At 44.3% G+C, this 22,070-nt stretch overlaps 1 protein-coding gene across 9 annotated transcripts; it reads left to right on the top strand.

Moving 5' to 3' along the window:
- Positions 1–359: 359 nt before the first annotated feature.
- Positions 360–18,482, top strand: LOC115205219 (fibrous sheath CABYR-binding protein). Of its 9 annotated transcripts, none has more exons than XM_029770967.1 (9): positions 360–744; positions 4,018–4,118; positions 4,845–4,950; positions 10,536–10,556; positions 12,959–13,366; positions 16,087–16,244; positions 16,287–17,279; positions 17,564–17,612; positions 17,850–18,482. In XM_029770967.1, the coding sequence occupies exons 1-8, from the start codon at positions 669–671 to the stop codon at positions 17,597–17,599; spliced, it is 1,899 nt and encodes a 632-aa protein (XP_029626827.1). In that variant the 5' UTR covers positions 360–668; the 3' UTR covers positions 17,600–17,612; positions 17,850–18,482. The 9 variants fall into 9 exon arrangements, with proteins under 9 accessions (XP_029626827.1, XP_029626828.1, XP_029626824.1 ...); XM_029770968.1 differs by having other exon boundaries at positions 16,087–16,265; positions 16,308–17,279; XM_029770965.1 differs by having other exon boundaries at positions 361–744; positions 16,087–16,601; positions 16,635–17,279.
- Positions 18,483–22,070: the final 3,588 nt, after the last annotated feature.

The raw sequence follows: 22,070 nt of genomic DNA, 5'->3' as shown, positions 1-22,070 counted from the left end.
TCATGTTGTTAAAACCAATAAAAACAACCATAAATAAATAAAAAATGTTTTTATGTAAAACATCCAATTCTGTAAAGGCCATTTAAAATGTGTATAAATTATTTAACAAAAGTAAAACATTTTTATGACATGAAAAACACAAGACATTAAAAATTCACTTTGTTCAAAGGCTGTCTTCGGTCCTTTGTACAGGAACGGGGTGAGACCTTATCAAACTCGCCTCCTCCTGCTCCTCCGAATCAATTTACAGTATCTCTACTTGAAATTGACGGATTTTGATCGGGAGTTTTAAAATGATGTTACTTAGGTTGATGCAATGGTGTGTCAATGGACTAAGGGGTTTGGGTGCGTACATTGAACTCGTAAAATGGATGCACTCATAACAAACGTACAGGAAAGACATTCCAAAAATGAAAGACACACCGATAAAATAAAATATATGTTTGTGTTTAGGTTCCACGTGCTTGGCGTTTGACCGTTTCCCTTGTGCGTGAGAAAAGGGGGAGGTGAAGAACGGTTTGAGAAGACACACATCCAGCGCTGAGCGCAAGCTAGACAGGGCTCTCCTTTGCTCCTCTCACACACGACCAGCTCACGCCATTCATTCTGCCCTCCCTTGCTCCGGCACACGCTGCAGTCCTACCGTTGTTTTTGGATAGCGAGCGGCGATGTTTCTCTGCAGAGCGGCTTGGCAAAAATATGGGACTTTGGCAAGGAAGGTAGCCCAACAGTTATCTAGAGATGGTGAGTATTTACATGATGGGTTCAAAATATGGAGAGATCTAATTACATTACATTTGTACATGATACAAGATGGCAACTGTGTATGCCTGTTGGTTTTTCATTCCTCTGTAGGATAGGCTAGGGGCAGAGGAATATGCGTGCATTTCAGAAGAGAACATTTTGTTCTCATGTGTTTTGGCTTTTGACACAGTCGCATCCCACACATGAAAGATGGCACCGGTGTTACAGGACAAGGGAAGTGAAGGTCAATTGAAATGTTGACCAATGATGCTCTGAATCTTTTCATTGTATTTATTTTGATCATTTTATTGGAGCATTGTTACATTTTAAAGGGAAAGTCCTGTTTTCTCCATGTTCAAGTAATCTCATGCTCAAAGTAACCTAACAATTTTGTTCCGAAATGAATTCGGTGTTACTATACAGACTCAGCGGTGGCCTACTGTGCCAGTAAATCGTTGAAATCCCCTCCAATCATTAGATTATGGCAGTTTGTCACTTTGTATTGAGGGCGATTGCACGGCCTAGGTGTTCACATGATCCATTTTAACCATAGTTACGAAACACGCAATTGAAAGGGAATGTATCAATTCATTGAAGCTCGTTACATAACGCTTGTGGTTTTAAACACTAATAATATGTGACCTTCATTATGTCAAAGATGGCATAGAAATAGGGTTCATGCGTTTGCTCACGGGATGTGACCATGGTCTCAATGTATAGACTGCGGACAGAGGCACGCGTTTCTCGCCATATAGCTGCCTCCACGGGAGCGCGCACCATTGAACTTGCATTCTCTGAACAAAAAATGGTTGGCCTGATCAGTGTTTCAAAGCCGGAGTCAGCATTCATTTGAAATATTTACCATGGGCATAGTTTAGTAGTTCAGGCAACCATATGCTATACTTACACATATATTTAGGCTGACATAACGTCAGCTTCTGAGAAGGTCCATTTTAATATTTGGAACTTTATTAAATTATCAACGGCTTTACCTTACACTATTTACCTTCACATTTTAGTGGAATGTCCACACCCTTTGCTTACATGGCATTGCTCGTAATTTGCTGTAGCCCCTGCAGAACGTGGTCTGGCTGCTCTTGGACAAATTCCCAAGGACTAGGCAACGATAGCAACATGACGTGCCTTGAGCTTTTGGCCCAGCGTTCTCCACATTGACACACACACTCAAAGGCGAGCTTGTCCGGTGTCCTTCTGTAAGACACTGTTGGTGGCCGTTTATGAGATTACGTAACAACACCGGCCCCTGCTTTGCGTTTGTACAGTATACAACCACAGATGGAACAATGAACCAGATGTTTCATCGGATGTGTAAATATGAAGCATCCGGTTGCCATTTCTATTCACCATCAAATTTGGTGATGAGAGGGAGCCCAGTGTCCTGGAGTGGGAGAAGATGGAGCGAGATGGATTTTGGCCGATATTCTGCAAATGTTCTTACCGAATAAACATTTGATCTCAATACAGTTGTCTGTTCCCAAAACTAGAATCTGTTACAAACAAGGTGGACTAAGTTTTGTAGACTTTACCCTTTGCCAAAGTTTAAAAAAATGTGCGATGTTTAGGGTTGCAAGGGCGAATTTAGTTATTACACACGCACTTCAGTTCCTTAACAGAAATATACAGATAAATACTAGAACATGCCAATAGGATCTCGCTAGCTCATGCTTGGCTCTGCCCCACCTCCTTGCTTGTTCTGCCCACTATGATCCATTTGCTCCCTTTGGAAACAACAGGCTGTGGTCTATCTTGGGTTAGTTATAAAAAATTTACAAAAAAAATTGGATCAATTTCTACATCTACATGCAAGAAGGGGCCTCTTCTCATGGCAGTGGGGCCCTCCCTGCCCACTCGCCTCCCTTGACCAGTACTTCCTCACACAGAGCAGGTATCATAGTTTAATCTTATGACCCACAGCCCCTCATACTCTCTCAATCCCACACCACCTTAACCCTGCAACTCCTGTGAGGGTTTAACAGATTAGCTGGTATAAATAACAGGGTACAGTGACAATCCCTATGTTGTTGTTTTGAAAGGAGAAACTCACGTACTATGTAGTTAGAACCCATTTATAAACAGCGACACTGTTCTTTCCTAATTATCAGGATCAAGAGGAAATTGACACCAACAGGGACTAGTTATGTCAAAAATAAAATCCTATTGCCTTTTTCCCCATTAAATGATCAACTTTATTTGGGCCTAAAATAACTGGTCCCCCACTTTGCGCACTGATTGTGAAAGGCATGCAGGCTCTCCTGTTAGTTTAGACTGTGCTTGTTTACTGTACAAGTGAAACTGGACACTTGTGATTCGTGGTAGTTTTCTCAACTGTAGCTACTTGACAGATTTATTTGTACTGTGGCAAAGCCGGAAGTCTGTTTCTGTGACAGTCTGTCTGAACGGTAGATTTCTGTCGTGTGTTTGATGTCTGTCTGTGTTCTAGACGTGCGTGCTTGTTGTGTAGTAAGTGTGTGCGTACGATTGTGTCCGTCTTTGTGTGTTGTGCGTGTCTAGTTTTTGTGTGCCTGTCTGCAGTGAGGGCATGGCACTGACCTACAACAGCATTAGCAGGAATCTGTGACTATGGTCCAAGTCTTGAAGTTGTTAACAAAGTGCCTGGCTGCAGTGTTTTCCTGCTGATGTAATGGCACTCAGGGAAAACACAATCAAAGTGAAAGAACTACGTCAAATGACACAGCACCACCTTGTGCGGAGTATCATCAAAAAAATATGCGTCTGGAGAGAGTGATTTAAAAAAAAACTTGAATATTGGTGGTGGGTCATTTCACCTGCTTTTGAATGTTGCTACTGCACTGACCTGCTAGGAAAATTACTTTAGGTAGAATTTGATTCAACTTGTATTTTACTTTATTTTATTTTACAATAGCCTATTTAAAAAGTTGCCCAGTGTAACTCTGGTTGAAGGTCTACCAGAGGACCACTGAAGTCTATTTCAGTTGGAGGCAAATGAGCTCTGACAGGCACATTCCTGGACACCTAAACGCATTCCACCCAATCCAATAAACAGCCAGGGATTGTGCTTCAACAAAGCCTCTGTCCTCACGCTTCCGTCTCACTCTTTCTGAGGATTGTTTTGATGCATTAGGTCTACGTCAATCTAATGGGGAGTCAGGGTTATAGGGCGGGATCAAGATCAAATGTCGAATATCCTGTTTACATCTACCATGTTTCCTTCTCACTGATGACCACTCTGAAGGCTGGGTGAGTTGTGCTATGATTTTTTTTTTTTTGCAGTGTTGCCACGGCGACAAATGTCGTCAGTCCCCGGTGGTACTGGTGATAACATTGTCTACGCCCTGCTGTGTGGCGGGGCCTTCGCTGGAGCCATCGCATACGTGAGTCTACGCCTGGCCATTTTAGTTTGATCTGTCTGAGTTCAGATGACGTAGTTTAGAGATAAACTATAATACCAGACTGGCCTATTTCATAAACCTTTTACAACTCTAGAATGCGTTCTATTTTATTATGTGACATGGCTAAAGTTATTATTATTATTTTAGGTCTTTCTTAAAAAATGTATTGTTTTTCACCCCAATTTCGTGGTATCCAATTGGTAGTTACTGTCTTGTCTCATCGCTGCAAATCCCGTATGGACTCGGGAGAGGCGAAGGTCAAGAGCCGTGCGTCCTCCGAAAACACAACCAAGCCGCACTCACTTAACCTTGAAGCCAGCCGCACCAATGTGTCGGAGGAAACACTGTGCACCTGGTGACTGCGTCAGCGTGCACTGCGCCCAGCCCGCCACAGGAGTCGCTAGTGCGCGATGGGACAAGGACATCCCTGCCGGCCAAACCCTCCCCTAACCCGGGCGACGCTGCGCCAATTGTGCGCCGCCCCATGGGTCTCCCGGTCGCACCCGGGCTGCGACAGAGCCTGGACTCGAATCCAGAATCTCTAGTGGCACAGCTAAAACTACAATTCAGTGCCTTAGAACACTGCGCCACTCGGGAGGTCGACATGGCTAAAGTTGCCCTCCAAAATAATTTTATAGATTTCTCTGGTAGAGGTGAAGATATTACTATTTTGAGCGTTTAAAATGTTCTTTGTGTTTCTTCCAACAGACATACAGCACTGTGACCACAGACCACGCCAGATTCAACGACCGTGTAGCGGATATCAACGCTCGTCCCAAGACCGTGTGGTCGCCCAAACCATGGCCTCCCAAGAGTCAGTCTCACCTCACCCACCATCTTACTGCACAACCTCACCCACCATCTTACCGCACAACCTCACCCACCGTCTTACCGCACAACCTCACCCACCGTCTTACCGCACAACCTCACCCACCATTTTACCTCACAATCTCACCCACCATCTTACCGCACAACCTCACCCACCGTCTTACCGCACAACCTCACCCACCGTCTTACCGCACAACCTCACCCACCATTTTACCTCACAATCTCACCCACCATCTTACCGCACAATCTCACCCACCATCTTACCTCCCAATCTCAACTAACCCATCATGTCATGACAGGTTGTTGGATATGACACGGTTTGGGTTTGGTCCTGGCGCTAAGGACTGTGACACACTCACTGTAAATACAGTTGAAGTCAGAAGTTTACATACACCTTAGCCAAATACATTTAAACTTTTTCACAATTCCTGACATTTAATCCAAGTAAAAATTCCCTGTTTTAGGTCAGTTAGGATCACTACTTTATTTTAAGAATGTGAAATGTCAGAGTAATAGTAGAGAGAATTATTTATTTCAGCTTTTATTTCTTTCATCACATTCCCAGTGGGTCAGAAGTTTACATACACTCATTTAATATTTGGTAGCATTGCCTTTAAATTGTTTAACTTGGATCAAACGTTTCGGGTAGCCTTTCACAAGGCAACAATAAACATGTCGTCCCCCACGAATGATGCAGCGCCCCCCCATGGGGCCAATTGCGTGTGACTAACACATTTCAGTTAATTACTATAGCTCCCGACTTGGGCCAATCAGTGTAATTTTGTAAATGACGGATCTCTATGGCAAGACTCATCATTCACCCAAGTTCCGTCCAAATCGGCCCAGTGCTGTCTGAGATATCACATGTGACAATCCTCCTGACAGAGCTGGTGTAACTGAGTCAGGTTTGTAGGCCTCCTTGCTCGCACACGCTTTTTCTGTTCTGCCCACAAATGTTCGATAGGATGAGGTCAGGGCTTTGTGATGGCCACTCCAATACCTTGACTTTGTTGTCCTTAAGCCATTTTGCCACAACTTTGGAAGTATTCTTGGGGTCATTGTACATTTGGAAGACCCATTTGCGACCAAGCTTTAACTTCCTGACTGATGTCTTGAGATGTTGCTTCAATATATCCACATAATTTTCATTTCCCATGATGCCATCTATTTTGTGAAGTGCACCAGTCCCTCCTGCAGCAAAGCACCCCCACAACATGATGCTGCCACCCCCGTGTTTCATGGTTGGGATGGTGTTCTTCGGCTTGCAATCCTCCCCCTTTTTCCTTCAAACATAACAATGGTCATTATGGCCAAACAGTTCTATTTTTGTTTCATCAGACCAGAGGACATTTCTCCAAAAAGTACGATCTTTGTCCCCATGTGCAGTTGCAAACCGTAGTCTGGCTTTTTTATGGCGGTTTTGGAACAGTGGCTTCTTCCTTGCTGAGAGGCCTTTCAGGTTATGTTGATATAGGACTAATTTCACTTTGGATATAGATACTTTTGTACCTGTTTCCTCCAGCATCTTCACATGGTCCTTTGCTGTTGTTCTGGGATTTATTTGCACTTTTCGCACCAAAGTACGTTCATCTCTAAGAGACAGAACACTTCTTCTTCCTTAGCGGTATGATGGCTGCGTGGTCCCATGGTGTTTATACTTGCGTACTATTGTTTGTGCAGATGAACGTGGTACATTCAGGCATTTAGAAATTGCTCCCAAGGATGAACCAGACTTGTGGAGGTCTACAATTTGTTTTCTGAGGTCTTGGCTGATTTCTTTTGATTTTCCCATGATGTCAACCAAAGAGGCACTGAGTTTGAAGGTAGGCCTTGAAATACATCCACAGGTACACCTCCAATTGACTCAAATGATGTCAATTAGCCTATCAGACGCTTCTAAAGCCATGACATAATTTTCTGGAATTTTCCAAGCTGTTTAAAGGCACAGTCAATTTAGTGTATGTAAACTTCTGACCCACTGGAATTGTGATACAGTGAAATATAAGTGAAGTAATCTGTCTAAACAATTGTTGGAAAAATTACTTGTGTCATGCACAAAATAGATGTCCTATCCGATTTGCCCAAACTACAGTTTGTTAACAAGAAATTTGTGGAGTGGTTGAAAAACAAGTTTTAATGACTCCAACCTAAGTGTATGTAAACTTCCGACTTCAACTGTAACTATTCATTGTCCACTGTTGCAAAGCATTTTCAACTGACGCATAAAAAAATCAAACCTGCTACACTCCCACCAGCTGCCAACACACCCCATACCCCCCCCCCCCCCCGCTCAGTACAGTGGCCTAAGCCCTCTATTCGTGAGTCATGGTTGGCATAGTAGCTCTGTCCTGTCTGTGTGTGAGAGAAAGCGGGATGTGATCCAAGCTAGAGATTGTGGGACAGGAGGCCAGGATAATCCTTGACTTATTTCACTATGTCCGAGGAATGACACTGAAGGACCACACGCACACGCTCATGCTCCTAAAGCTGTAACATGGCTATTCAGTGTGTGTGTCCTATTTTCTCCTCTGAGAGAGCCTTCACTCTGCAGTGGAAATCCTGCTGAGTTCATTAGAATAGACACACACACATACTGAGGGTGTCTCCTGTCATGATGTATTATTAACTCTGACACGGACAGGCCAGCCCGCGGGTCAGGACAACCCAGCCCAATCTACAGGAGAACACAACAGTGTGTGTGTGAAAATAACAAGCGGTCAGTAGTTTTGGCCAGACCACCATGGACTTCTAGCCAAGCAGGCCAGCCCCCCTCACGTTCTCTGGCCAAACCAAGTCATTGCTGTCCAGTGTCCAGGCAGCTGTCGGAGACCTGCGTATCCCACTATCACTCCTTTTCCTCTCTGCCAAAATCACTTCCTGCTAACAAAAACACTTTCCTGTCCAAGACTATTCTATTTATGCTTGCAGCTATTATGTCATCCAACAGTGGCTAGGGAGTTGGTTATTTATTGAAACTGGGGGAGGACCATATCGTTCTACTGGTGCTGTATAAACACAAGATTAGATATATAACTAGCTTGTATTGTCCACCTGTAATGGATGTTTATTTTGGCAGGCTTCACCATGACGATAAACTCCAACTACACAGATATCATCACATAAGCGCACGGCTATCTCACCCATAAACGCTCATGCACGCTCATACACGTGTGAAAAGATAAACAAAGCAACAATAAACATGTCGTCCCCCACGAATGATGCAGCGCCCCCCCATGGGGCCAATTGAGATTGCGTGTGACTAACACATTTCAGTTAATTACTATAGCTCCCGACTTGGGCCAATCAGTGTCATTTTGTAAATGACGGATCTCTATGGCAAGACTCATCATTCAGCCAAGTTTCGTCCAAATCGGCCCAGTGCTGTCTGAGATATCACATGTGACTGACGAACGGACGGACGTATGGAGACAGATCCACAGTCCCATCCCTGATTTCATCGTGGGGGACAATAAAACACCATGCCAATATCATAACTGAGTACAGATCAGACAGATATACTATGACAACCTCATTCATATAAACTCAACAAAAAAAGAAAAAGTCCTCTCACTGTCAACTGCGTTTATTTTCAGCAAACTTAACATGTGTAAATATTTGTATGAACATAACAAGATTCCACAACTGAGACATAAACTGAACAAGTTCCACAGACATGTGACTAACAGAAATGGAATAATGTGTCCCTGAACAAAGGGGGGGACAAAATCAAAAGTAATAGTTAGTATCTGGTGTTGCCACCAGCTGCATTAAGTACTGCAGTGCATCTCCTCCTCATGGACTGCACCAGATTTGACAGTTCTTCCTGTGAGATTTTACCGCACTCTTCCACCAAGGCACCTGCAAGTTTCAGGACATTTCTGGGGGGAATGGCCCTAGCCCTCACCCTTCGATCCAACAGGTCCCAGACGTACTCAATGGGATTGAGATCCAGGCTCTTCGCTGGCCATGGCAGAACACTGACATTCCTGTCTTGCAGGAAATCATGCACAGAACAAGCAGTATGGCTGGTGGCATTGTCATGCTGGAGGGTCATGTCAGGATGAGCCTGCAGGAAGGGTACCACATGAGGGAGGAGGATGTCTTCCCTGGAACGCACAGCGTTGAGATTGCCTGCAATGACAACAAGCTCAGTCCTATGATGCTGTGACACACCGCCCCAGACCATGACGGACCCTCCACCTCCAAATCGATCCCGCTCCAGAGTACAGGCCTCGGTGTAACGCTCATTCCTTCGACGATAAACGCGAATCCGACCATCACCCCTGGTGAGACAAAACCGCGACTCTTCAGTGAAGAGTACTTTTTGTCAGTCCTGTCTGGTCCAGCGAAGGTAGGTTTGTGCCCATAGGCGACGTTGTTGCCGGTGATGTCTGGTGAGGACCTGCCTTACAACAGGCCTACAAGCCCTCAGTCCAGCCTCTCTCAGCCTATTGCGGACAGTCTGAGCACTGATGGAGGGATTGTGCGTTCCGCAGTTGTTGTTGCCATTCTGTACCTGTCCCGCAGGTGTGATGTTTAGATGTACCGATCCTGTGCAGGTGTTGTTACACGTGGTCTGCCAATGCGAGGACGATCAGCTGTCCATCCTGTCTCCCTGTAGCGCTGTCTTAGGCGTCTCACAGTACGGACATTGCAATTTATTGCCCTGGCCACATCTGCAGTACTCATGCCTCCTTGCAGCATGTCTAAGGCACGTTCAAGCAGATGAGCAGGGACCCTGAGCATCTTTCTTTTGGTGTTTTTCAGAGTCAGTACAAATGCCTCTTTAGTGTCCTAAGTGTTCATAACTGTGACCTTCATTGCCTACCATCTGTAAGTTGTTAGTGTCTTAACGACCGTTCCACAGGTGCATGTTCATTAATTGTTTATGGTTCATTGAACAAGCATGGGAAACAGTGTTTAAACCCTTTACAATGAAGATCTCTGAAGTTATTTGGATTTTTACGAATTATCTTTGAAAGACAGGGTCTTGAAAAAGGGGCGTTTCTTTTTTTGCTGAGTTTACATGCAGCAGGATCATTGTGTAGATCTCTAATCCATATACTCCATAGCCTATATTATACTGAACAAAAATATAAACACATCAATTTCAACGATTTCACTGAGTTACAGTTCATATAAGGAAATCAGTCAGTTTAAATAAATTCATTAGGCCCTAATCTATGGATTTAACATGACTGGGCAGGGGTGCAGCCATGGGTGGGCCTGGGAGGGCGTAGGCCCACCCACTGGGGAGCAAGGCCTTTTATTGTCACCAGCACAAGGTGCACCTGTGTAATGATCATGCTGTTTAATCACCTTCTTGATATGCCACACCTGTCAAGTGGATGGATTATCTTGGCAAAAGAGAAATGCTCACTAACAGAGATGTAAACAAATTTGAGATAAATAAGCTTTTTGTGCAAATGGAACATTTCTGGAATCTTTTATTTCAGCTCATGGAACATGGGACCAACACTTTACATGTTGCATTTATATTTTTGTTCAGTATATAATCCATATAAAACCCTGTAAATCTATGACACTGTGCTTCTCTGTGTCTGTTTTCAGGCAGGGATGAGGAAGAGGAGGGTGAGTGCCTATGTGTGGCTCTACTGGCTAATGTCTTTCATTTTTATAATAACTCACAGCCTGTTAAATGACTCTCTTCCTGAATGACCAATGAAACTTTCTCTTAGACTAAGGGTACCTTGGCATGGATTTGATTATTCTCTCACTGATTGCCTTGAAATGTATGTTTCTCTATTGGTGCACTCACACCTAGATTTTTCTCTAGATACATTCACAAAACTGCATTTCACAGAATTCTGAGGACCAATGGTGGGGAAAAGGAGCGGATTCATGGGCTCTGAAATAAGTGGAGTCTTCATGTATTGCATTTCAATGATTGAGCCTAATGCTGTGAAATGCCATGATGATAATCTACAGTATAGTTAGTAATGATGTCTCCACTCATTGTAGGGTTCCTAAATCCTCATTGGTTAGTCAATGCAGAGCACCAATCACATAGATTCGTACGTCCACTCTGAGATCTCCCTGTTCTGGTTAATAACTGCCTGAGCCATTTGCCTCATCTGCTAAATTTTTCAGCCAATTTATCAGCAATGTGTGCTTCCAACCTTCTGGCCTTAAATGCGTTCCATTTATGCATAGTAGAACTGGCATAACGGTCTGAGACAGATTACCCATTTATTTAAATTGACACCCAGATAAGATGTCGGGTCAAGAACAGGTTCTGTGCTCTGATTTTCTGGATTTAGTTTTGGAAGTTTCACAACCCAATGTCTTAGCTTTCTGTCATTGGCAGAAAATATTGTTAGGGGACCCAAAGCATGTAGTTGGTGGAAAACCTTCTGTTGACGGTAATATTTGGGAGGACCTGTTCCCTGTACACAATGTCTTGCTTTCTCTAGATGGTAAACTCTAGATGGCCTACTCCTGTTGATGACTTTGATATAGACATTTTTATCGGAGTGGTTCTGAAAGTAGGAAACTCAGCCTCTCCTTTCTGGCCCCACCCCACCCAGCTTCTCCCGTCTGACCCTAACCTGGTCCTATTGGCTGAAATACCTGTTAATCAGAACAGGGGGCTCCCCTCCTTGACACTACTCCTTTCCTACTGTACGATCCACCCCAAAACGTGCCCACCCTTCAAACCCTCTTCTCTCACCGTTAACCCCCCCCCCCCCAACCTCTTGTAAACCTGTACCTCTTTATTAAAGAGTCTTTATTCCCTGCCAAACTCAATGTCCACACTGACGCCACTCGTCAAACGGAAACAGGTGATGTCATCTTAGTGCCCCTTTAAACCTAGAATGCTAATTCACTGTTGGCATTATCAGTGCATTATCAGCGCAGTCATTTTGATGTGATAAGCCTGTAGGGATTTGATGATCATAGTCTTTGATGTTAAATTTGCGTATTTGATAATGGTGAAATTGTAATCTGATTTGAAGTCCTTTTTTGGGTTAAAAGTTAAAGGTTCTCTTCCTCCTTTTTGCGCTAACGCTCTCCTATTTTTACTCTTTTCAGTGTAAAACTAAATTGGCTATACGTCAGGGGACTTTATAGCCTACTGGACTCTTTGGATGAATCTGAAAAGGGGGAAATCTCCTACTTTCCTCCTTCTCCTGTATGACCGAACAAGTCCTGCTACGTCCCATACATTCAACTATTGTCTGTTTCTGAACGTTTCTCCTCTGGACACTTCGTTCTATGTATTTTTTTTATTTGATGAACTCATGTTTTTGTGGCGTCTTCCAGGATGGAATCATGTTAATGGATAAATGTGTAAAAAGACAGACTGCCTCAATTTAAAATGAAATGCACACAAACCACCTGGCTTGTCTGTTATTGTTGGAATTTCCAGGCATTGGTAGCTTTGATTGGATGGTAAGATTCACCATCTTTATCCCCTCACCCCTCAGTCCACCCTCTGACCTCTAACCCCTGATCCTGTATACCTTCCCTATGTCACTTTCATTTTGCTCCTCTCCCTTTGTTGTTTTTATCCCTCTCTCCCTTCCTTTTCTCTCTATCTCTTTGGGCTTTGCATGTGGTTCTGCAGTGAATTCTCTTCTGTAGGGATTTGTTTGCCCCTTCCAGGTGGAGTGTGGTATGAGCCGGAGGTGTGGTAAGATGAGTGGCATGGGCGTGTGTGATGCGTTGTGTGATTGTTTCAGTGTGTGGTTGTGTACACGGCAGCTAAATGATAAGTAATGAATGTAAATATGATTTAAGATATAAACATAGAAATAGTACTTCATCGGAATATTCTGTTATATTATAGGCTAGTGTTATGTAGACGTGAGTAGGGTAATTCACATGCCCTGCAAATACTCTTATTTCGTGTTGTAAAGCTTACCCAGGCAGTGTTTCAAAGGCTGATGCCATCTTTACTGATTCATATATTTTTCTCTCTTCCTGTCTCTCTCCCTGTATCTCACTCTCTCTCTCTCTTTTTTTTGTTTCAGGTGAGGAAGCAGCAGCCTGGGGAGGGGAGGATGAAGCAACGGAGGCTGCTGAGGAGGGAGGAGAGGAGGAGGCGGCAGCAGCAGAAGAGGCTGGAGAGGAGGCTGCAGTTGAGGAGGCTGTAGCGGCGGAAAATGGAGCAGAACCCGCGGAAGAGGCCTCAGTCGAGGCAGAAGCAGCAGCCGAGGCAGTCTCTGAAGAACCTGCTGGGGAGGCAGCAGCAGTAGAGGCCGAGGTGGCACCAGCGGAAGCGGAGACTGTGGTGGAGGAGATTGCAGAGGCTGTTGCTGAGGTCGCAGAAGAGGTCGTCGAGGTGGCAAATGAAGTGGAGGCAGCAGCGGAGGAAGTGGCCGTGGAAGAGGCTGCTGAGGAGGCAGTTGCCGTGGCAGAGCCGGAGGAGGAGATCAACGGTACGGGCCCAGAGGAGGAGGCAGCCCCAGAGGCTGCTGTTGCTGCTGAGTAACGCACACACACCACAGGGAGGCACACGCTGTCCTTCACCACCAGCCCAACACACACTCCGATAGGCCAGCAACAACAGGGAGGTTATGTGTACACTGTTCCTTACCTATAGAGTACCACTACAGAATCTAACGCTGATCTCACCTGGTTCTAAAACCACTGTAGAGCTATACTGCTTATTCTCTCGAAGAGAACACTTTATTTACTAGTTTATTAGAGTTTACTTAGAGGGCAGAGAGTAACTAATGGTATGGCTGATTTTGTAAGTGAAAGTGTGAAAAGCTAGAAGACAGAAGATTCAAGGTTTTTGTGTGGGGTTTGATTTTCTGTAGTTCAAAATCTCCTTACTGTGTACAGTATATTTGTTTTGAGTCCAGCAGATGGTAAAAGTGCTAAAACAGCTTTTACCAGTGAATTCAATCAGAACAGCAGACGATCACTGCTGTGAGACTTTTTAGAAAGTGGCAGTGATGTCATCCATCTCAACCTCATATCACAGTAAGGATAGAAATACACAATAGTGCAAATCACTGTGCCCCCCCCATAGTGAAATGTGACGAGAAACCTGCTTATTTCCTCCTCGAAACTATCTTTATTCACCCCTTCCCTCTCTCCCTTCTTCCTCTCACACACTGTTTACAAAGCTCCACTGACCGCACGTATCAATGCCCTTTAACCTCTCCCCTGCCTTACCTCAAAGGTCCGATGCCGCATGCAAACACAAACAGGAAAACACCTCGAATGCGCCATTTGATTATCTTATTTTGTTTGTAATGTGTAAGACCAGTCCGCGGCCAACCAACCGCTAATACTCAGGCTTTATTTGGGAGATATTACATTGACAACTGTACATTTTTAAGCCTCTTAACTTATGCTTCTCTGCCAGATATCACGGAGTTGGTACATGCCGATGTAACGTTAACTTTGTTTAACCTAACCCGCTGTACATCTCATGCAGCCGTGTGGTGGCTTCTGCTAGTACAGACAACGCTGAAACCTGTGCAAGCTCTGTAACTGTAACAAAACAAACTGTTGCCATGTATTTTCATTCTTAACTGTAAAACTGGAACTTTGAGGGAATTACCTCGCAAGTGTGGTCATTCAGATTTGCTCTTTTTTTAACTAGCTAACGCAGTGAGTAGTCGTGTAATTGATTAAGGGAATTCATCGAGCCATACAATAAAATGACTGGAAAGATCCCCCTCCCGTGTTGAATTTGTCTGGGTTTGGTTTGCTTGTGCTAATACGCTACGCTTGTAGGGTTTTCGGGTGCCCTACAAAGTCTTTCCAAAACAACAATGGTTTCCATCACGAGGACAAATGACAAGACACTTCTGATCTAATATTGTGCTAGTTGTACCATGGAGAACCTAGGGAGAAATCCACCACACTGACACTAGAGTTCATTCACCTCTGCACTGTTGCCCCATGAGTCAACAAATGATTTACTTTAGCCCAGGACACATATCAGAAAAGCTCCCTAGTTGTGAAAAAATGTCAAGTCCAATGTTTGAAATCAAACCATTATCCCATTTGGTGTGTGTTCCTTTGTGATATTTGGCAGGAAGGCATTTTATTTTATTTGAGGTGGCCTCTTTTTTTAATGAAGGATTTTGGACAACATGCAGAAGTACTGTCTTTGCTGTATGTTCTGATTACTTATTTTGGAATGTCTTCTATTCACATTAGAAATGCCTCGTTCACACTTAAAGGCATTTTGTGTTGCACACATGCACCATATGGGGAATTGTCATGTACTGCTATTCTGCTATTCCACACACTGTTCCTTCATTACTTCTACTGCTTCCTGTACCCTCTTCCATTCAATGCTTTTCCTGTCACCGTGCCTTTTTTTCTATGCCTGCCATCTACACCCATGCCACTGCTACCCTGTATGTTGAAGTTCTGCACCAGTTGGCTCCATCCTAACTCTCTCAAAACCACCCATTATTTTGCGGTCACTCAATGCTCTGGTGGGTACATTCTTGCCATAGCCTGACAGTCGGCATTGGTCCAATGCATTTCTGCTTTGCATCATTCACCAAAATGTGCAACAATAGAGGTTTTAATGACTGGTCCAGCTGAACTTTTAGATATGAGACTTTTGGGGAGCAAGTGATGCATGCAGTAGAGGTCAATGCATGGTTAAAGTACACCTTGGTCTGTACAATGTTGATGCAAACGCAACAAAAATGCAAGGATGACCTAAAAGTAGTCTCAACACATTCGGATTGCCTTTTTATCTGAAGCACAAGCACAAGCTAACACCTATGTCTGTACAAATATTTGTTTTTTTCTAACTAATGTCATGTTTTTCCATGGAAAGCTGCCTTGTCTGTCTTCTCCCTGTGATCTCTGTCTGGCTAATGGCTACGTGTTGGTCTGAGTATTTTCCCTAACCCACACAGTGTGGTGCTGATACAGTAAGGGTTTTGGTCAAACTGCACTATTTATACAAGAATGCGTCTTTCACTATCTCTTGGGATTTGTACACAGACTTCTACAATGTTCATGTTGGCATGTCTAACTCACTGTATTTTCCTGGATCTCCTTTCTCCTGTCACACTGGGTGCATATGTGCTATGTTGATTGAGTTGGAGATAAATTGTGAGTCAGTCTTTGTAACATGAGCGTGAGTGATGTTTGGGCGCTGGGTTCTGTTTTGCAGTGGAACCAGTCATTCTGGCAGCAGCCTCTGCTTTGGAGGTGACAACAGTCGCTGAAGTGGCCAAAGAAGTGGTTGTGCCTATTGTAGAAGAAGTCGAGGAGGCTGCCCCAGTGGAGGCCCCAGCTGCAGTGGAGGAGGCCCCAGCTACAGTGGAGGAGGCCACAGCTGCAGTGGAGGAGGCCACAGCTGCAGTGGAGGAGGCCACAGCTGCAGTGGAGGAGGCCACAGCTGCCCCACTTCAGGCTGCACCCGCAGAAGAGGCCCCAGCTGCAGTGGAGGAGGACCCAGCTGCAGTGGAGGAGCCCCCAGCTGCCCCACTTGAGGCTGCACCCATAGAAGAGGCCCCGGCTGCAGTGGAGGAGGCCCCGGCTGCAGTGGAAGAGGCCCCGGCTGCAGTGGAAGAGGCCCCGGCTGCAGTGGAGGAGACCCCGGCTGCAGTGGAGGAGGCCCCGGCTGCAGTGGAAGAGGCCCCGGCTGCAGTGGAAGAGGCCCCGGCTGCAGTGGAGGAGACCCCGGCTGCCCCACTTGAGGCTGAACTCATCGAAGAGGCTGCAGTGGAGGAGGCCCCGGCTGCAGTGGAGGAGACCCCGGCTGCAGTGGAGGAGGCCCCGGCTGCAGTGGAGGAGGCCCCGGCTGCAGTGGAGGAGGCCCCGGCTGCAGTGGAGGAGGCCCCGGCTGCCCCACTTGAAGCTGAACTCATCGAAGAGGCTGCTGTGGAGGAGGCCCCGGCTGCAGTGGAGGAGGCCCCGGCTGCCCCACTTGAGGCTGAACTCGTCGAAGAGGCTGCTGTGGAGGAGGCCCCGGCTGCAGTGGAGGAGGCCCCGGCTGCAGTGGAAGAGGCCTCGGCTGCCCCACTTGAGGCTGAACTCATCGAAGAGGCTGCAGTGGAGGGGGCCCCAGCTGCAGTGGAGGAGGCTGCAGTGGAGGAGGCCCCAGCTGCCCCACCCGTAGAAGAGGCTCCACCCATAGAAGTGGCTGCGGTGGAAGAGGCCGCGGTGGAAGAGGCCCCAGCTGCAGTGGAGGCTGCCCCAGTTGTGGTGGTGGCACCTGTGGAGGCGCCCAAAAAGGAGTACATTGTGGTGGTGCTGGAGGGTGCAGCCAAGTCTGATAAGAGGCCCAAAGTCCTGGGGGTCGGCCCCATGACTGGCAGGATCATCCCATCTCCAGATGATGATGAGACCCCTGCTGCTGAGGTAACAGGTAATTTGACAACTAACAGCATGCAACTGATCAATAGAATGTTTGATTAGTTGGATGAGTAGATGAAAAATAGGACTAACACTGTCTATAAATGCACAGATGGTTATATATTTTGTTGAAATAGATAACTTTCAATAACAAAATCATGAATGATGATGCAACAGCCGTGGGGGTAGTACTGGGAGTTCACATTTAGAAATCTAGGTTAATAGGATACTGTCACTTCAGTGCTAGTCATAGTATTGTGATGTAACGTGATCTCACCGTCTGTCTTCAGGGCAAGCGACGGCTGCTTAGGATGCAGATGCAGTAGAACCACCTGACAGGTACTGAGCTTTTCTACAGTCGCCTCCTGTAGCCACTTCTCTAAGATATTAGGAAGCAACATTTTCCTTTGTGGGTGTAGTGTAACGGAGTCGAACCTGAACCTGTAAGGGTTTTTCTCTGGTGAATAGATGCCTATTTATTTGTGTAACTTTTTTCTGTCTGGTCTGTCATGTACCAGTCTTGATACATTGTGTATTTATGTCAAATGTTTTTCTTCTTCTTTCTATTCGTCACAGTAAGCACTTGGAGCCCCTGGATGATATAGTTTCTCTACCCTGAGGGAGAAGAGGGGATGTGCCTTCCCCAACCCCCCTTTCATTGACCCCTCCACACACTTTGACCTTTGACCCTTGATATTGAATATTGATCTGTAGTATAAAACGTATCTTCCCGTCTTGGTCTAGGGAATTATCTGTGTATATATTCAGATAATGCCTGCTTTATGGAAAAATACATGATCTGGTATATTTTTCTAGATGTACAACACCCCCCAAAAATCCCCCTCCCCCCAAAAAGTCCCTCTCCGTCACACCGGGCAAGCTAAATTATAATAATCTGGGAATATTTGGCCATGGAAACATTCCTGGTTGACGTCAGGAGAATATAACTGTTTGCCAAAGTTACACAAGTTTGCCAAAATATATTAACTTACTTTTTTAGCTCTCCATTAGAAGCTCGCTGGAACTGGGCCTGGCAGAATTTGACCCAATGTGATTGGTTGACGATATGACACATTGGCTCGCTAGCCTATACCCTACGTTTTGTTGGGTTGGAATGCAATCAATGTGTCACGGTTGTCGTCGGTGAATGAGGACCAAAATGCAGCAGGTACGTGTATGCTCATTTTGACTTTTATTTAACTATCAAAAGAACACTCCAAAACAACAAAACACGAGAACGAACGAACAACAAAACAGTCTGGCAAAGCCTAGGGCTGAACACAGAACAATCACCCACCAATCACAAACACAAACACACCCTTATATATGGGACTCTCAATCAAAGGCAGATAGACAACACCTGCCTTCAACTGAGAGTCCCAACCCCAATTAACCAACATAGAAACACACTCACCAGACTAGACATAGAAATACATAAACATAGACTATAAACCAAAACCCCGGAAATACTAAATCAAACACCCCCTTTGAACAAACACACCACCCTGAACCACATAAAACAAATACCCTCTGTCACGCCCTGACCAAACTACAAAACAATTAACCTTATATACTGGCCAGGACGTGACACAATGTCAATTCTGATCAAATGAATGGGAAGTCTAAATTGAACTACGCAGTGGTGGAAAAAGTACTGCATTTTCATACTTGAGTAAAAGTAAAGATGCCTTAATAAAAAATGACTCAAGTGAAAGTGAAAGTCACCCAGTAAAATACTACTTGAGTAAAATGAATGTATAAAAGGTTTTAAATATATTAAAGTATCAAATATAATTGCTAAAATGTATCAAAAGTAAAAGTATAAATCATTTCAAATTTCTTATTTATCAAATCAGACAGCACCATTTTTGTGATATCCAATTTGTAGTTACAGTCTTGTCCCATCGCTGCAACTTCCGTACGGATTCGGGAGAGGCGAAGGTCGAGAGCCATACGTCCTCTGAAACAAGAACCTGCCAAGCCGCACTGCTTCTTGACACTGCTCGCTTAACCCGAAAGCCAGCCGCACCAATGTGTCGGAGGAAACAACTGGTGACGGAAGTCAGCTTGCAGGCACCCGGCCCGCCACAAGGACTTGCTAGAGCGTGATGGGACAAGGACATTCCAGCCGGGCCAAACCCTCCCCTAACCCGGACGATGCTGGGCCAATTGTGCGCCACCTCATGGGTCTCCTGGTCATGGCCGGCTGTGACACAGCCTGGGATCGAACCCGGGTCTGTAGTGACGCCTCAAGCACTGCGATGCAGTGCTTTAGACCGCTGCACCACTTGGGAGGGCCAGACAGCACAATTTAAATAAAATATTATAATAATTACGGATAGCCAAGAGCACACTCAAACACCGACATCATTTACAAACAAAGCATTTGTGTTTAGTGAGTCCACCAGATCTGAAGCAGTAGGGATGACCAGGAATGTTCTCTTGATAAGTGCGTGAATTGGACCATTTTCCTGCCCTAAGCATTCAAAATGAAACACGTACTTTTGGGTGTCAGGGAAAATGTATGGTGTATAAAGTACATTATTTCCTTTAGGAATGTAGTGAAGTTAAAGTTCATAAAAAATATAAGTAAGTAGTACTTTAAAGTATTTTTACTTAAGTACATAACACCATGGGAAAAACTGGAGAAATTGACATTTTTTGTGAATAAGTCAGGACACCTGAAAAGTGGCTGAAAAACGGGACTGTCCCGTGAAAAAACGGGACATATGGTCACCCTAACACATAGGGTCAACCTACTAGACTACAATGTTAATCACAATTAACTTTGAACACCGGTAGGCCTACACACATGAACACATACAGGCTTCAGATAAGTACACCTGATCGTATATCAACTTCAATAGGGTAAAATAACAATCGACTACATCACCAATACTCAAATGATCATTATTTTCTCCTTATAGGGGAGCTCCCCTGTAATTTGCACCGTGGTCATGCCCTTGACTATCCTAGTTTACTTCACCTAAGAAACTTCACACTAGATTCACTCCAATGGTGTTTCCTGATTCATCATCATCCAATGCAATACTACACATCTGATGCTTAGCCACCAAGTCAACCACTAATTGCTCCAGGACTGGGCAGGACAAGGCGTGGTTTTGGTGTGACCAGTATTCTTTAACTATCCTCAGGTTTTTCCTTGTTGAGGCAATTCCAATGTGAACATAAGTATTTAACTCTCAAAGCCATAGTGATCGGAGACTCTATTTCTGAGTCACTGTTTTGTTTTTGGGAGACGAGACACAGTAGACTACCTCAGTATTCCTCCTCTTTTCCTCCAGCTGGTGATCCACAGACCTTTTATTAATGCAGTCAGAGTGTTAAAGTTGAACAAACCTTCTCAGTTGCAAGACAGACATGGGATTCATATTGGGAAATGAGCATGATGAGAGTCGGTCAGGTTTTTACATTCAGTGATGACGCTTAAGCTAGACTCTAGCATATTTCATGATACCGCTATTCAGCAATATTTCACAAGGCAGACATTTTTGTCTCTTTACTTTCTCCCACACCCTCTGTTGTAGAGCCTTTCCCTCAGTTCCACATGGCTATAGAATACACAGCTGTTAGATAGACAATTAATTTAATGGTGACCTATAGCTTATTGTGAAGCTGTATCTGAAATAGAAAAAAGCAGTTTTTTGAGTGTATAATCTGTTCTCCAAACCTGGTATAAACAGTCGTGTGTTGTTGTTGTTATCATATGAAAGTTGCATTATTACTCAAGTCAGTCTTGTGTGATTACATAAGTTAATTCAGCGCTCGATGGCTGAGTAAAGTGTTCTGATATGGTTTTGTCTGCTTTTCTAATGGTATGACTTATTCGTTTGTGTTAGATTCATGAATAAATGTTCAACTTTGTCAAAACCAGTTAAAATAATCGGTAGGCCAATACAAGGCTCTCACTGTACTCTACAGATTTGTTGTAGAACGAGTTCTTCTCACTTTCCTTCCCTCGCTTTATATATTGGAGTTCTTGCTATGTTAGGCATATTGAAAGGGACTGAGACCATTGATAAGTGAATGTAAGCTTATTCCTAATTAAGGAGTGGGATAATTCAATTTGTCTGTCCTAATGTTTGCAGGCACTTTTTGTATGGGATATATACAGTACCAGTCAAAAGTTTGGACACACCTACTCATTCCAGGGTTTTTCTTTATTTGTAGAAGTTTTTTACATTGTAGGATAATAGTGAAGACATCAACTGTGAAATAACACATATGGAATCATGTAGTAACCAAAAAAGTGTTAAACAAATCAAAATATTTTATATTTGAGAATCTTCAAAGTAGCCACCCTTTGCCTTGACAGCTTTGCACACTCTTGGCATTCTCTCAACCAGCTTCGTGAGGTAGTCATCTGGAATGCATTTCAATTAACAGGTGTGCCTTGTTATAGTTAATTTGTGGAATTTCTTTCCTTCTTAATGCATTTGAGCCAATCAGTTGTGTTGTGACAAGGTAGGATAGGTATACAGAAGATAGCACTATTTGGTAAAAGACCAAGTCCATATTATAGAAAGAACAGCTAAAATAATCAAAAAGAAATGAAAATCCATCATTACTTTAAGACATGAAGGTCTGTCAATTCGGAAAATGTCAAGGACTTTGAAAGTTTCTTCAAGTACAGTCACAAAAACCATCAAGTGCTATGGTGAAACTGGCTCTCATGAGGACCACCACAGGAAAGGAAGACCCAGAGTTACCTCTGCTGCAGAGGATAAGTTAGTTACCAGTCTCAGAAATCGGCATTTATCTACATCCCAGAAATGG

This window comes from Salmo trutta, chromosome 13, assembly GCF_901001165.1.
Source record: "Salmo trutta chromosome 13, fSalTru1.1, whole genome shotgun sequence".
NCBI lineage: Eukaryota > Metazoa > Chordata > Actinopteri > Salmoniformes > Salmonidae > Salmo > Salmo trutta.
Note: the sequence above shows the minus strand (reverse complement) of the source record. Positions and strands in the feature narration are given on the sequence as shown.